This window comes from Emiliania huxleyi (genome assembly GCF_000372725.1).
Source record: "Emiliania huxleyi CCMP1516 unplaced genomic scaffold EMIHUscaffold_55, whole genome shotgun sequence".
Lineage (NCBI taxonomy): Eukaryota > Haptophyta > Isochrysidales > Noelaerhabdaceae > Emiliania > Emiliania huxleyi.
Window position 1 is genome coordinate 348,793 of NW_005197877.1, and position 15,921 is coordinate 364,713.

At 65.6% G+C, this 15,921-nt stretch overlaps 2 protein-coding genes across 2 annotated transcripts; one reads left to right on the plus strand and one right to left on the minus strand.

Moving 5' to 3' along the window:
* The first annotated feature begins 5,643 nt into the window (after positions 1-5,643).
* EMIHUDRAFT_357082 (hypothetical protein) lies at positions 5,644-6,881 on the plus strand. Its single transcript, XM_005765517.1, has one exon. The coding sequence runs from the start codon at positions 6,324-6,326 to the stop codon at positions 6,699-6,701; it is 378 nt and encodes a 125-aa protein (XP_005765574.1). The 5' UTR covers positions 5,644-6,323; the 3' UTR covers positions 6,702-6,881.
* Positions 6,882-10,125: 3,244 nt separating this feature from the next.
* On the minus strand, positions 10,126-15,138 carry EMIHUDRAFT_452041 (hypothetical protein; the record flags this gene model as incomplete). Its single annotated transcript, XM_005765518.1, has 14 exons — positions 14,997-15,138; positions 14,703-14,870; positions 14,082-14,461; positions 13,302-13,381; positions 12,956-13,028; positions 12,788-12,917; positions 12,565-12,603; positions 12,464-12,493; positions 12,215-12,292; positions 11,127-11,488; positions 10,947-11,055; positions 10,581-10,754; positions 10,361-10,427; positions 10,126-10,331 (listed from the first exon to the last, which is right to left on the minus strand). The coding sequence occupies exons 1-14, from the start codon at positions 15,129-15,131 to the stop codon at positions 10,126-10,128; spliced, it is 2,031 nt and encodes a 676-aa protein (XP_005765575.1). The 5' UTR covers positions 15,132-15,138.
* Between the last annotated feature and the right edge of the window lie 783 nt (positions 15,139-15,921).

Below are 15,921 nucleotides of genomic sequence, written 5' to 3' on the forward strand. Positions count from 1 at the left end.
ACAAGCCGGTGGGCTGGCCGACGATGGGCCCGATCGTCGACGGCCCCGGCTCGATGGAGGTGTACTTCTCGTGCCTCGCCGCCTGCCAGCGCGAGGTCGAGGCGCGGGGCGGCGGCACCTTTGTCGACGCGCACGACTTCCTCGTCTTCCACCTCGGCGGCGGGCCCAAGTTTGTGCGGCACGCCTTTGAGAGCGCCGTCGCCGCGGCGCACGGCGAGGGCTCTGTCGGCGAGGAGGAGGTGGAGGCGATGTTCGAGCGGCTGGTGGCTCCGTCGCTCCGCCTCGCCTCGCGCATCGGGCCGATGCACACCGCCGCCACCTACGTCAACCTCGCCTCGCTCCTGCTGCACGCGTCCCCGCCGGTCGGCTCTCGCATCGGCGTCTTCTCGTTCGGCTCGGGCGCCGCGTCGACCATGTACGCCCTGCACGTGCGCGGCGAGGCGCGTGTGGACGCGGCGGCGCTGGTGGGCATGCTCGAGGCGCGGGAGGTGCTGCCTCCGTCCGACTTTGTGGCGGTGTGCGACCGCTTCTCGGCGACGTACGGCCGCTTCGACTGGACGCCTCGCGTGCGGGGCGTGTCGCCGGCGCGCAGCTACCGCATCAAGGCCGTGGGCGTGCTGGGGCGGAGGGAGTACGAGTACGTGCCGTTTGACGAGGTGCAGCTAAGGGCGCCTGACGTGGCTGCTGCTCAAGCGACAGAGAGAGTCATGCAAGCTGCATCGGCCTCATCACCTGCGCTTCAGCAGCTCCTCGCCTCCCTCGCCGGCGGCGGCATGCAGGGCCCTGCCGCCACCGCCGCCCCCTCGGTCGACGTGGCGGCTGTGGTGGCGTCGGTGGCGAGCGAGGTGGCGGGCGGCGAGGTGGACGCCGACGCGCCGCTGATGGAGGCGGGCCTCGACTCGCTCGGCGCCGTCGAGCTCCGCACGCGGCTGGCGTCGAAGCTTGGCGACGCCTCCCTGCCCGAGACGCTGGTCTTCGACTTCCCGACGCTGCGGCAGCTCGAGGCGCACCTGTCGGCGAGAGCGGCCCCGGCGGCTGCAGGGCCGCAGCTTGGAGACGGCTCCGCCGCGCTTCAGCAGCTGCTCGCCTCCCTCGCCGGCGGCGACACGCAGGGCCTTGCCGCCACCGCCGCCCCCTCGGTCGACGTGGCGGCTGTGGTGGCGTCGGTGGCGAGCGAGGTGGCGGGCGGCGAGGTGGATGCCGACGCGCCGCTGATGGAGGCGGGCCTCGACTCGCTCGGCGCCGTCGAGCTCCGCACGCGGCTGGCGTCGAAGCTTGGCGATGCCTCCCTGCCCGAGACGCTGGTCTTCGACTTCCCGACGCTGCGGCAGCTTGAGGCGCACCTGTCGGCGAGGGTGACGCCGATCGCTGCTACTCAATGCCCTGATGGCGCAGCCCTGCTCGCTCAGCTGATTGAACAGGCCTCTGGCGCATCTCGCTCAAATCAGAATCAGCTGCCACTCCAGCAGATAACTGTCACAGGGACAAGCTGTGCTCTTGCGGGCGGCATCGCTTCCTATGAGGGGCTGGTAACCACGACAGCGACTGGTTACGATCTGGTCAATGAGGTGCCAGCCACGCGCTGGGACGTCGATCACTCTCCTCCCGGATACGGTGCCGAGGTCCTTGGGCGAGCTCGCCACGGCGGCTTCATGCAGGGCGCCGAGCTCTTTGACAACGCTCGATTCAACGTCTCTCCGGCGGAGGCGGTAGCAATGGACCCGCAGCAGCGGCTGCTGCTCGAGCACGGCTATGCCGCGCTGCACGCCTCGGGCTTCGAGAGGGCCTCGTTGATGGGAAGCGGGGCCGGAGTTGCGGTGGGCATTACACAAACCGAATTCAACCACTTGCTGGCAGCTGGCCCGCTGCAGCGCAGCGTCTACACGGCCACCAGCTCGAGTCTCTCTATCGCGAGTGGCCGCCTGTCCTTCGTGCTCGGCCTGCAAGGGCCCTGTGCGGCTTTTGAGACGGCTTGCTCCGCCTCCCTAGTCGGCTGCCACTCCGCACTGCGCGCGCTCCAGCATGGAGAGTGCGAGCAGCACCTCGCAGCGGGCGTCAATGCGATGCTTTTGCAGGCCACCACTTTCTCGATTGCAGCTGCTGGAATGAGCTCGATCACCGGCCGCTCCCACACCTTTGACAGCCGCGCCGACGGCTTTGCGCGAGGCGAGGGGTGCACGGTCGCGGTCTTGGTTTCACCTGGCGAGCGCGGGCCAGCTTCTGTACCACATCGGGGCGCTGGACTCGTCTTGCGCGGCAGCTGTGTGCGGCAGGACGGCAAGAGCGCGAGCCTCACCGCGCCCAACGGGCAGGCGCAGCAGGCGCTGCTGCGGGCCGCCCTCGCCGACGGAGGCGTCGAGCCCGCCGCCCTCTCGGCCTACGAGGCGCACGGCACCGGCACGCCGCTCGGCGACCCGATCGAGGTGCGCTCGCTCGCGGCGGCGGTGCTGGCTGCGCGCGCGCCGTCGCCGCCGCTCTGCGTGGGCAGCCTCAAGGCGAACTGCGGCCACGCCGAGCCTGCGGCGGGGCTGGCGGGGCTGCTACGGCTGGCGGCGGGGCTGCTCGAGGCGCGGGCGCCGCCCAACGCGCAGCTGCGGCGCATCAACCCGCACGTCGGCTCTGCGGTGGAGGGCGTGGCGTGCGCTCTGCCGACGCAGCTGGCTCGAGGGCTGGATGCCGCGGCGGGCGGAAGGGGCGGCGTGAGCTCGTTCGGGTACAGCGGCACGATCGCCCACGCCGTGCTCGAGGCGGCGCCGCCTTCTCTCAGTAGCCCCAGCGGTGTCGCGACGACGCCCCTTCGCTACAAGCGACGCCGCTTCGCGTGGCGCGAGGCAGCTCCAAGCGCCGAGGCGGCTGCTGCGAGTGTAGAGGCTGCTGCTAGCTCTCACAGCTACGTCACCGAGTTCGTCCCGCTTGTCGCTGCTCCGGCTGCAGCACTGCCCACGCTCGTCCTCGGCGCCCGCGCCAGGCCGGTCGTCTCGCTCCCAACCGCGCCTCTCCCGCTCGAGGCCGGCGCCGCCGCCGGCGCGCTCGCGACAGCCTCCAAGGCCTCGGCGCTGCCGGCGGTCGAGGCGGCCCTCCGCTTCGTGCTCTCGCAGCCCGCCTCGCAGCCTCTCCCTACGTGGCTGCTCAGCAGCGCCGGATCGCAGCCTTGCAGCGCCGCCGCACGCGTGTGCCCCTCGCACGCCGGCCTCCTCGGCCTCGCCCGCACGGCGAGAGCCGAGGCGCCGGGCAGCAGCCTCTCGCACGTCGACGGCGCCGGACTCTCGGCGGCGGAGCTGGTGGCGGTGGCCTCGGCGCTGCCGCCGGCCGAGCCGGAGGCCGTGGCCAGCTACGGCGGGGTGAGGGTGCCGCGGCTGAGCCGCCTCGACGCGCTTCCAGAAGGATCGAGGGGCGTGGGCGGCCTCCAGCTCCTGACGGGCGGCACGGGCGGCGTCGGCCTGCTCGTCGCCAAGTGGCTCGGCGATCGAGGGGCGGCGGGCTTGGTCCTCGCCTCTCGGGGCGGGCAGGTGGCGGCGGCAGAGAGCGCTCGCCTCGCCTCGCTGGCTGGCTGCGCGGTGCGGGCTGCGGCGTGCGACGCGGCCGAGGAGGCGGACGTGCGGCGCCTGGTTGCTTGGGCGTCTGCTGCTGGCGGTGATGGTGGCGCGCGGCTCGCTGGCGTGTGGCACGCGGCGGGCGTGCTAGCAGACGGCCCGCTCCGCTCCCAGACGGCGCAGGCCTTCCGGCGCGTGTATGCTCCCAAGGCGGTCGGCGGCTGGGGCCTGCAGCGAGCGAGCGCGGCCTCGCCGCTTGAGGCGTGCGTGCTCTTCTCTTCGGTGGCAGCCCTGCTCGGCAGCGCTGGCCAGGCCAACTGCTCGGCTGCTAACTGCTGCCTCGACGCCACGAGCGGGCTGCGGCGTGCTGCTGGCCTCGCCTCCTCGTCGGTGCAGTGGGGCCCGTGGGGCGAGGTTGGCATGGCAGGAGGGGAGGCTGCCAGTGCTCATCTGAAGGCGAGAGGCTACAGCCTGATCACCATGGCCGAGGCTGCCCCCGCCCTGGCGGTTTCCCTCGGCGCCGCTGGCCCCGCGGTGCAGATGCTGCTCCTCGTCGACTGGAGCCGCTTCCTCGGCCTGCTCCCGGTCGTGCCAAAGGCGCTCTCCGCCTTTGCGCCATCGCACTCAGCCGCCGCCGCCGCCGCCGCCGCCGTGCCAGCAATGGAGAGCGACTTGGGCAGGGCGCTCTCGCGGCTGCCTCCCGCGGCGCGCCAGCCGCACGTCGAGGCGGCCGTGCTGTCGGTGCTGGAGGACCTCACCGGCGCAGGCGGCCTCACTGGTGACGTGGCGATTGCTACCCTGGGCCTGGACTCAATGGGTTCAATGGAGCTCCTGAGTCGCTTGGGGGAAGCTGCGCCTGGATTGACCCTAGAGCTCAGCCAGCTTCTGTCAACCACAACAGCAACTGCAAACAGCGTTGTCAACTTGCTTCTCGAGCCGCCTATGCCGAAGATGGATCTCCAAAAGACGCCTTTTGACGCTCTTCCTATCTTTGATCCGACAGCAATTGCGAGCACTGGCGTTGTGCGGGGTCCAGTCCGAGGCCGGGTGCTCATCTACATACCTGGTACTCCCGGCCTTTGCCTGCAGGAGTTTTCGAATCTCTGTCTCCTGCCCTTCACGTTGCTCGGCCTTCCGTATGCAAAAGATGCAACGGGTGACGCGTCTCTTTCGCTGCTTGTAGACAACTTGTTCGAGAGGGTGCTTGAGCTCAACTCTGAAGGAGCACCGATTCGCTTGATGGGGCACTCTTTCGGAGCTGTTCTCGCTTCACTCGTCGCCCGTCAACTGGAAAGTACGGGGCGTGTCGTCGAAGCCCTTGTCATGGTTGACCCGCCCCGGATCAGCGCCGCTCCCCGAGGAGTAGTCTCTATGCCTGCGAAAAGCGCAGTCCAGCGCTTTGTGGACACATTTCCGGCAGGTGTGACGTTTCCGACTGCGGATGTCCTCGAGTCGTTTGATGGCATAGTGTCCATGTTGGTCGATGCAGACCGGCACCTGCAAGATGAACGCGCGGCGCCACTGTCAGCCCCCACGCTCGTGTTGCATGCGGCAGACTCCCTTGGGGGCGCAGAGTTGTTCGAATCTATGCTTCCATCAGATTCTGTGGCAATCGAGCGCTGGGGCATCAGCAAGTGGCAGCAACTCATGATCGGAGCATCACGTGACTCGCGCAACGAGTGCCGAATGGGACCGCGGTGGTACCACGACCTACACGAGGTGGTGGTGCAGGGAAACCACCTCACGTGCCTGACTTCTGGGCAGCTAGTGGAGTACTCGCTCAAGCCCGTAAACTACTTCCTGGATGCTATGGAGAAGGGCCAGCTTCCCACCATGGCCTTGGGAGCAAGCTTTGCGCGTGAAACTTTGAGCGACCCGACAGCTGCCGCGTGGTATGAGCACGACGTGCAATGGCCAGCCTATCGTCCGGTCTTCCCGTGGGCAGACGACGTGGACGAGGCGGTGACAGTCTGGGCTGCTGCCTGCGCTGTTCCTGACATGAAAATTGAGGTTCAGCTAGCGCTGCTTCTCATCGACACAGTGCTCTTGCAGCAGCAGCAGCAGCATGCGTTTGAATCGCCGCCGCTTTCAGCATACCGCGCGTACGGGGCAAGTAGCACTCACGAGCCCCACCTTGAGGGATGGTTACACTTTGCGTTGTTGAAGGCGCTCTCGGGAAGTGACATTACTGCGGCTGAGGTGCGCAAGCATTTCTTCTTGTCGTCTGCAGGACGAGCCACCTCGGTCAACTTCAGCCCGCCGACACAAGAGGAGAGCCGTCTCGTTGGTTGCTATGAGCTATCATCTGTCGACTTCTTTGGGCTCGGGCAAGTGAACCCGCCGGCCTTGGTTGGACGTCTCTTGTACACGCGTGATGGGACGATGGCGGCCACCGTGCAACTTCAAGCCTCCGGAGTGTCCACTAGCAGCCGTGCTTGCTACAGTGGCGAGTGGAGAACAATGGGAGGAGTCAGCGGATCATGCAGCCACGTGCTGCATTGGTGTCGCTGCAATCTCCACGCGGCTGAGGTCGAGGCTACTGTCGATGTCTCCGACAAGCCCAGCAACTACTTTGCCACGCGTGTGAGAGCACTTTACCTCGCAGAAGATGCACACAATCTGACACTCACAACGGCACAGGGCGCGTCATTGCATTGGCATCGTGCGCCTGAATGCGGCTGGAGCTCCCCCTTCCAAACTATTCGTGTCGATGAACTATTCGCCGCCGTAGTGGAGGGGGTGCACAATGTTCCAGCCCAATCGACGGCACAACGCTTGAACAAGGCGAGCATGATCATGCACGCTGTGATCGCGGGGTTCATTGAGCCCGGACTGCCGCGCGAGGGCAGGGACGCGGAGGCGGAGGCGGCGCCGGCGGAGGTTGAGGCGGCCGAGGCGGCCGAGGCGGCGGCAGAGGAGGAGCCCGTCCCAGCGGATGCGGAGATTGACACCGCGGGCGGAGCTTGGACTTCGGTGTGGCAAGTATTGAACCTCGTCTCGCCGCGCATCAGCCAGTGCTTCGTCGCGGCTCTTTCGGCCACTGAGGACTCGGTGATCGAGGAGGCGGGCGAGGCGGGCGAGGAGGGCGAGGAGGGCGAGGCGGCGGCAGAGGAGGCGCCCGCCCCGGCGGACGTTTTCAAGCTTGCCACCGCGCCGACGAGCGAGTAGTCGCAGTGACTTGGTCTTGGATCTCGGTCTCTCCAGGTCGAGCAGGCGCACAAGTGTGCAGTGTCCGGCCCTATGGGCCCGATGTCTAGTCGGAGGGTGTTTATTGGATATTGCGTGTGTACTGCAAGCCGCGGCGCCGGGTGACTTGGATCTTGGTCCCCCCCAAACGAAGAGATCTCGAACAGAGCGAGCATACAGCTCGAACCCAGATCATCATAGCTTCGAGCATCTGTTCGATCTGACTTTTGTGTTTTGACCTCGATCCCCGAGGGGCCTGCGGCTGCGCCTCTCGCAATCCGCGCGCTCGTCACACACAATGACATCTCACGAGTCACGCTCGCCCGCGGTCCTAACCAGGCCGCGGGGGCCCCGGCGCCCAGGGGTCTCAAACCTTTGGCATTCCCCCCTCTTCTTGGTCGTGACGACCATTTAGATTGGTTATCTGCAAGTTCGCGCCAAAGCCTCGCCATACTCGCGCTTGCCCGCAAGATGCGCGAGTTCTCTGGTAGGAAGGACGCTCTCTGAGACTTTTTTTCCTCCGCGGCAACGCGAATGGCGGCAAGGCCTCTTGCGTGCCCGCCCTCGTCACGCCGAAGACCAACCGGCGTCGGACCGCGGTGAGACCGCGCCGCCCTCCGCGCCCGCCCGCGCCCGCAGCGTGAACACATACGCGCGTCCCTCATCGCACGGAAACATACGCGCCAGCCGCGCAGAAGCCTCACATGCAGCACGCATTGGCATGCTCGCGCCCTGGGCCGCCGACGACCCGGTCGGGCGGGTTGCGCGGCCGCCGCACACCACCAGGCAGGCGCACAACCACCCGCAGCGCGCCGCAGCCCACCGCGCAGCCCTGCCAACCAGGCCTGCGCCTCAAAGCCTCACAAACAGGGCGCACAGCAGAGTACAGCACACAGCACACACACCGGCGGCGCGCGCGCAGCACACGCAGACGCACGCGGACCCCACACGCACACGTACACAGCACGCGCGCGTCGCACGCCAGCGCAGCGCCACACACAGAGCACACTTCCCATCAGCAGCAGCAGGCCTGCCACAATCCACACCTCACACACGCGCGCGCACACTCCCCACTGCCGGCGCACGCATTGGGCGTCGCCGAGAGGAACCAACTGGTCTGAAGCTGACTCCTCAAGGCACCAACGAGATGCCTGAGGGAGCGCTTGGCAGGCGCTCCCTCAGGCATCTTGACTCAAGTACAAGTTAGCTCCCCCCAGGCATCAAGCTGGCCCTCCAGACATCAAGCTGGCTCCCTCCAGGCACCAATCGGAATCCCTCCAGGCATCAAGCTGACTCCCCCCAGGCATGAGCTGGCTGCATCTCGCAATATCTCGCTGCACCTCGCCAAATCTCGCCTCATACCGTCTAATCTCGCCTCATCTCGCCTCATCTCGCCTCATCTCGCCTCATCTCGCCTCACCTCGCCTCATCTCGCCTCATCCTCCTCACCTAGGCTACTCAACCGCGGTGGCCGAGATCGACCCGAGATCGACCCGCGAGTTCAACCCGAGATCGACCCAACGCGAGGCCCCTCTGGGGGGGAGATTGACTCAACAAGGGGAACCCCAACCCTAAATTTTCTTCGCCTGCGGCGGGCCATCACTTGGATTCGCTGCTTTCGGATTCATTAGCTCTTTCGCACGCCTTTATCCGTCACTCCCCCGAAGATTGGAGGTGTTGATTTATGCACAAATCTATGTGTTGCGAGCGCTAGATGGCGAAATTTTCTTCGCCTCCGGCGGGGCCGCTCGCCGCGGGGCTAGCGAGGGACTTTTGTCGATGTCGGCTAGAAGTGCTGCACCTTTTTGAGAATTTCACCCGACGGTGCAACGGTTTTTCAAGAAGGAGCAGAAGGAGGTGCAGAAGACGGGGGGGGAGAGCAAGTACGGTGAGATTATCGACGATGCGGCGCTGCTCAAGAAGGCGGCAGAGGCTGAGGCGATCACGCTCATGGCGGCGACGGACGCGGCGGCGGCGGTACGCGCCCCACCCCGGACCGCCCCGCCCGACCGCACCCGACACGCCCCGTCCCGCCGCGCTTCAACCCCACCCGAGCTCCCACCCTACGGGGGATTGTGGCCCCCCCCTCCCCCTCACTCCTTGGGGGGTTCTTCCCCCCCCCCCCCCCCTCCCCCCAGGCCGGACCCCGCGGTCGCCGGGGACGCCGCCGGGGACGCCGCCGGGGACGCCGCCACCGGCGGCGGCGCCGACGAGAGAGTACGGCTGCGCGCTCTGCGGCTCAAAGCTCCACAACCTCACCAAGACGACGAAGGGTGTGAGGTCGGTGACCTGCCCCTACCACGACGACTTCGAGGTCGTGATCGACAAGACGACCAAGGTCAAGTTCGTCCAATTGACGAAGAGTCAGAGGGCCGCAAAGCGGGCGGAGGAGGCGGCGAAGAAGGCGGAGGAGGCGGCGAAGGAGGAGGAGGAGGAGGAGGAGGGAGAGGAGGAGGAGGAGGAATAGGAGGGAGAGCCGTGAGCTGCGCAGTGAGAAGAGCGGCGGCGTAGTAGCGGTCGAGAGAGGAGTTGTGTTGTCTTCACACCGTGTCGGGAGGTGTCCGGCGACGAGGGGTCGCGACACACATCTCGCACGCGAGGTCGAACCATGTCCTCTTCTTCTTATTTCTTCACTTTCCTGAACGCCTTGCCTATCATCATGGTTGCAACTAAAAAGACCTCCAAGCCCTGGGAGCCCTCCCCTACTATTTTACAACAAAGCTCCCTAAAGAGAAAAACGACTTGAGAAAAAAGTCGGGGACGCTACTCAAAAAAATTTGCCTAGCCGCGGCGTGATTCCAAGAAAGACGTTTACGCTACCTCGAGACCTCAGTGTCGGTATGACCGAGACCATTAAAACTCCTGGGCTCTTTATGCCTAGCCCACCGTTCTGCAGAGGTCCTCGCGCCGGGCGTCCTCGCCACACGGCTATCCGTACAGAGGGGAAGTGTGGTATAGAGGGTTACATGGGGGATGCAGACTCGGATGCGTGGCGACGGCGGCATCGTTATCCACCGATGCCGCCGCCCCAGACCACTATTCGCGGGGACCCCGCGCGGAGAGAGAGAATTTTTAGCAATACCAAACAACTCTAACACTCACACGTCATTTGGGGCCTGGAGCCCTGTTCACGCGCGCGCGAGACGTGCGGATGCTTGCGGCGCGTGTAATGAGGGCAACAAGGAGTGAGGCCCGATCGTTTTTCTCCTAGTTAGCCGCCGGCGCTGTTGTTGCATATGATGGTTGGTGGATGAAATGCATCTCGGCTCTCCGTTCTGGCTTCTGGTTCTGCCGCGTTTTGTTGGTGAATGGTGAACATGAATCATGAATGCTCTGCACCGTGGATCCAGGCGGTCTACAAAAAGAGCAACTCTTTTTCTCCCCAGACCCCACCCGCCCCCATGTCTCATGCGTTGACTCCCCTCACGGTACCTCCCGACACCAACCCGGCGCTGACAAACTCCTGCTGCAGCCGCTCCTTGTAGTCCTCGTACGAAGAGTGCCACACCGCCACCGAGCCGGGCTCGCCGTTCGCGCCCTTGTTCACCACCCACAGCTCGTCGGCGACCATCTCGATCAGGCGCTCGTCGTGCGAGACGAAGACGACGCCGCCTATGGACGTGTCCAAACATGTCTTCAACGTGTCCTGGACTTGTGCGAGACAAAGACGCCGCCGCCGTCGAACTGGTTGAGCGCCATTGCGAGCGCCTGCGGTCAACCTTCGCCCCTCAAGCCGGCGGCCCCTCAGTCGCTGGCGAGATCAGGGCGCCATCGCCGCCCTCACTGTCGCAGTGCGGCGCGGCCGTGTCTCAGCCGTGCCTCACTCTCTTCTCTCGGCCGCCGCTCTCGGCCGCCTCTCACCTCAATCGTCTCAAGGTCGAGGTGGTTGGTCGGCTCGTCGAGCAGCAGGATGTGCGGCGAGCGCCAGGCCAGCTCGGCAAACGCGAGGCGCGACTTTTGGCCGCCCGAGAGGTACTTGATTGGGTTGAGCGCGAGGTCGCCGGAGAGGCCGAAGCGGCCGAGATACTTTCGCGCCTGATCAGTTCATGGCGAATGGATGAGCCGGCCGAGAGACTTTCGCGCCTGTCATCACCCTCCGAGACCACTGCGATGAGATCACAAGGGGGGGGGGGGGGGGGACCCGCTCCCGTTGACCCACCTCTCCGTCTCTCTCTCTCTTGAGTGTGTCTGCCGCTGATGTCTCTTCGCCCCCCGCGCCTCCTCGACCGAGACACCCTCCTGCGTGAGCGAGCGCATGTGGTTGACCGAGCTCTTCTCGGGGTCCATCATCTCGATGTGGTGCTGCGTGAACTTGGCGACCACCAGCTTGGCGTGCCTATACGGGTGCGCCACGCGCCACGCGACGGGACGTGACCAGGACGTGTCCTGCGCGCGCGCACCCAGAACCGCTCCTCCTCGTCGGCGAAGGCGAGCCGTCGGCGCGGCGCGCCGTGGCCAAAGCGCGCGATGAAGCCCTTGAGGTGCGCGACGCGCCGCTCGTTCTGCTTCGCCATCGCCGACGAGTGGGCCCGGTTCTCCGCGCGCACGCGCAGGAAAGTGTCGTAGTTGCCGCCGTAGTAGCGCAGCCGCTTGCCGTGGATGAACATGGTGGCGGTCGTGGTCTTGTTGAGGAAGCCGCGGTCGTGCGACACGATGAGGACGGTGCGCTCCCAGTTGGCGAGGAAGAACTCCAGCCATGTGAGCGCGTGAATGTCGAGGTGGTTGGTCGGCTCGTCCAGCAGCAGCAGGTCGGGCTTGAGGAAGAGCGCCTAACCTCGGACAACCTCTGGTGCCTGCGCGTGACATGGCCGAGAGTCGAGAAGCGCCGAGATTCGCCGAGATTTGCCGAGATTCGCCGAGATTCGGCGGCGGGAGAGCGCAAGCGCCTGCGCGAGCACGATCCGCATCCTCCATCCGCCCGAGTGCGCGCGCCTGTTCACAGCCAGAGGACGTGCGAAGAGGCGCTGTCCACAAGTGTGGCATCCCCCATTCCGCCCGAGCGCGCGCGTCGGCATCTGCATCATCTCGTGGTCAAAGCCGAGGCCAGAGAGCAGCCTACAGCGAATGCCAACCCCTCGCGCACTCTCCCACAGGCGCACTCGCAGCAGGCGCGGTCCGCGGAACGCTCACTGACCGACTGCACGAGAGTCAGGGCGTGATCACATCTCCCCACATCTCCCCACATCTCCCCATATCTCCCCCTAGGCGTGATCACGGTCTCGTGGCCGTGTCTTCGGAGCATCGGGGGAGTACGAGGTCCAAGAGACAGCCGGATGCGTGTCCTCTCCCGCGCTAGTCGGGACCCACGACCCATCACGTGTTCCCCATCTAGGGAGATATGGGGAGATGTGGGGAGATATGGGGAGATATGGGGAGATATGGGGAGATCTTCCCCATCTAGGGAGAGATATGGGGAGATGTGGGGAGATGTGGGGAGATAGCGCATCTAGGGAGAGCAGCTGCGCCGCGCGACTCTCGGCGTGGTCCGAGTCGACCTCTTCGAGCCGCTCGTAGACTTCGTTGAGGGAGATGCCCAGCTCGGCCTCGAGCGAGTCGTCGCCGTCGAGCAGCGCCTGCGGCCATGTCTGCGACATCTCGTGGCCGTGTCGCGCACGTGCCTCACAGTCGGGCTCGCCGAGCAGTGAGCGAGGTGAGTGAGTGAGTGAGTGAGTGAGTGAGTGAGTGAGTGAGATGACGTGACGTGAGGTGAGGGCGTGAGGTGAGGTGCGGTGCGCCTGCTCGACCTTGAGCAGCCACTCCCTCTCCCCGTCCGCCTGGGGGGAGACATGGGGAGCCATGGAGGGGGAGATCTGGCTTCAACCTCCCCCTCCCCGTCCGCCTGCACGATGGTCTCGATCGCGCTGCGCTCGTCGCCTGCGATCTCCTGCGAGATATGGGGAGATATGGGGGAGATATGGGCCTGCTCGACGTGCACGACGTTGAGAGAGAGAGAGAGAGAGAGAGAGAGAGAGAGAGAGAGAGAGAGAGAGAGCGAGCGAGCGAGCGAGAGAGAGAGAGAGAGAGAGAGAGAGAGAGAGAGAGAGAGAGAGAGAGGTCTCCTGCTCGACGTGCACGACGTTGAGGAAGGAGGGGAGCCGGATGAGGCCCTCCGAGAGCTGGCGCAGCAGCGTCGTCTTTCCGACGCCGTTGCGGCCGACGAGGCCGTACTTGACGCCTAGCACGAGGAGGAGGACGATGCTGCCGACCGGCCGCACTCGACGCCGTTGCGGCCGTACTTGGCGCCGTAGTTGAGGGCGAGCACCGCGCGGTCGAGCAGCTCCTGCTTGCCGGCGCACATGCGGATGTCGCCTGCGAGTATACGCCGGGGACTCGTGTTTGCCCTTCTTGGTATTCACGCCTTGTCGGCAGCCGCGCAGGGCCCCCCCACCGCACCCGTCCACACCGCGGGTCCCCAAAGGGCGAAGGGACTCGTGGCGTGTGACCGTCTCTGTGCGAGTTCGGCCCGGGGTTGTGCGTCTCTGTGGAGGGAAACGTGCGGGGAAGGTGGCAGGAGACGGCGGGAGACGGCGAGGGATGGCGACGGTGAGATCGGAGGAGATGCGGCGAGGGAGAGGACCAGACCGATCCGGATGTCCATCGACATGTTCTTCCGCTTCGTCGCGTGCTTGCCCGAGCGCTGGAAGAAGGGCAGGTCGTCGCACCTATTCACAGCTAGAGGTGTGAAGAGACGCTGTTCACAGCCCGAGCGCTGGAAGAAGGGCAGGTCGTCGCACCTATTCACAGCTAGAGGTGTGAAGAGACGCTGTTCACAGCACCGCTGGAAGAAGGGCAGGTCGTCGCACCTATTCACAGCTAGAGGTGTGAAGAGACGCTGTTCACAGCACCGCTGGAAGAAGGGCAGGTCGTCGCACCTATTCACAGCTAGAGGTGTGAAGAGACGCTGTTCACAGCCCGAGCGCTGGAAGAAGGGCAGGTCGTCGCACCTATTCACAGCTAGAGGTGTGAAGAGACGCTGTTCACAGCACCGCTGGAAGAAGGGCAGGTCGTCGCACCTATTCACAGCTAGAGGTGTGAAGAGACGCTGTTCACAGCACCGCTGGAAGAAGGGCAGGTCGTCGCACCTATTCACAGCTAGAGGTGTGAAGAGACGCTGTTCACAGCACCGCTGGAAGAAGGGCAGGTCGTCGCACCTATTCACAGCTAGAGGTGTGAAGAGACGCTGTTCACAGCCCGACCGCTGGAAGAAGGGCAGGTCGTCGCACCTATTCACAGCTAGAGGTGTGAAGAGACGCTGTTCACAGCACGCTGGAAGAAGGGCAGGTCGTCGCACCTATTCACAGCTAGAGGTGTGAAGAGACGCTGTTCACACCTTACCGCTGGAAGAAGGGCAGGTCGTCGCACGCGCACAGCACGCCCCCCGCCTCTTTGAGCGACAGCGCCGCCATCCTCGCCGCCGCCGCCGCCGCCTTGTCCTCCTTGCTAGGCTTTGCCTTGCCCGCTCGCTTCACCTTGGCCTTGCCAGCCGCCCTGGCAGGCGCCACCGCCGCTTCGCTCTCCGTCTCGCCGCCCTCGCCGCCCTCGCCGCCACCACCGTCGCCGCCGCCACCGCCGCCGACCTCACCGCTGTCGCCGCCACCGACGTCGGCGTCGGCAGCGTCGGCGCCGCCTCTATCCGCGCTCGCGCCCTCGCCGCCACCCTGCTTGAGCTTGATCGCGGCCTTCAACGCCTTGACCCTCGCCACGCAGTCCGCCCTCGAGCGGCCGACTGCGGCGGCGATCGCCTGCGCGCGGCGCGGACACAGAGATGAAGAGATCCGCGCGGACAGCGGACGGCGACGGCGTTCGCCCTCCCGTCACAACTCTGCTCCCTCTTCTTGACTCCCGCGGCTGCACCTCGGCTGCGCCTCGGCTGCACCTTCTGCACTTGTCGTCGTGCGACTCCTTCTGTGGTCCTCCCTCTGGTGGGCTCCGTCTCGGATCCTTCTGGGCTCCCGCTGGGCTCCCTCTCGGCTAGACTTGGACCTCCCACCGCTCCTCCTTTGGCATGCTCGACGGGTGAGCCCGCATCGCCTCCTCGAGCGCCGCCTGCTCCTGCTCGCTCCACCCTCCCTCCTCCTCCTCCTCGCCCTCCTCCTCCTCCCGCTGCCCGCTCGACCGCTCGCCGCTAGCCCGCTCATCCTCCTTCTCCGCCTAGGGGAAGCGGCGGCGAGGGCGTGGCGGCGGCGAGGGCAGCGGCGGCGAGGGCGTGGCGGCGGCGAGGGCAGCGGTTGCGAGAGAGGCGGCAGCGAGGGTCGTGTGCGGAAGGTGGTGAGGCGCCTTGCGTGCCGCTCTTCGCTCGGCGAGCTCGGCGCGCTTGGCGGCCATCGCCGCCTTCTTCTCTTCCTTGGTCAACTTCTTCTCGAACACCTTCTCCTCTCCCTTCTGCAGCGCGCCGCCGAGGTCCACGCCCATGCCGCGCCTCAGGATCCTCTCTCGCTCCTCCTCGGTCGTCTCGGACTGGAACTCCTTGAGCGCCTGCGCCTTGAGCCGCTTCGCCTCGTTCTTGCCAACCTTGTTCGACATGGCGGTACGGCTGTGAGAGTCTCGTGGTTCGACACGCAACTGAAGACGTACCCGGTACGACTGTAGGCCAGCACTCGATGTACTCAGTGCTCTTCGGCCGTATCCTGTTCGTGGCCAGGTAGCTGTGAAGAGGATGCGAACCCATCGTCCGATATTGCTTCTTGCTTTTGGTATAGGGCTGAAATTCTTCGGCAAATGGCACACATGGAGTCGGGGCCGAGCGGCTGCTGGAGTAGGTGGAGGTCTCGTGGTTGGGCATGTGTGGACCTCACTCTTCAGGAGGCAGAGAGGGGTTGGTGGCGGGTTCTTTTCGCGAGAGAGCGGGAGCGTGAGCACGCGAGGCGTGGCGAGGACGCCTGAGGGGGACTGCCCGCAGGACAGCGGCGTCGCGTGTCCATGATCGCGGCGGCTCAGACTCGCTTTTGCCCCAGGGCAAAGGTGGACACGTCCTGTGGTCGCAGGGATATAGTGTGAATGCCCGGGAACAGCCCCTCCTGGCCCGAGTGCGGGGCGCGAGGGACAAACAAATATTCAGAGGGCATGAAAGTTGTCAAGCTGCTTGATCAGGCCAGTGAAGATCTGATGGCCCGCGAGGCAGCCTTCGTGAGCAGGTCGGCGAGCATCACGACGCCGGGGAGGTGTTCGACAGAGATAACGCCACGGTTGACGAGATCGCGAA

Bases quoted from the DNA above. Each gene is read 5' to 3' on its own strand.
- EMIHUDRAFT_357082 (XM_005765517.1), top strand. From the start codon at position 6,324: ATGATCATGCACGCTGTGATCGCGGGGTTCATTGAGCCCGGACTGCCG.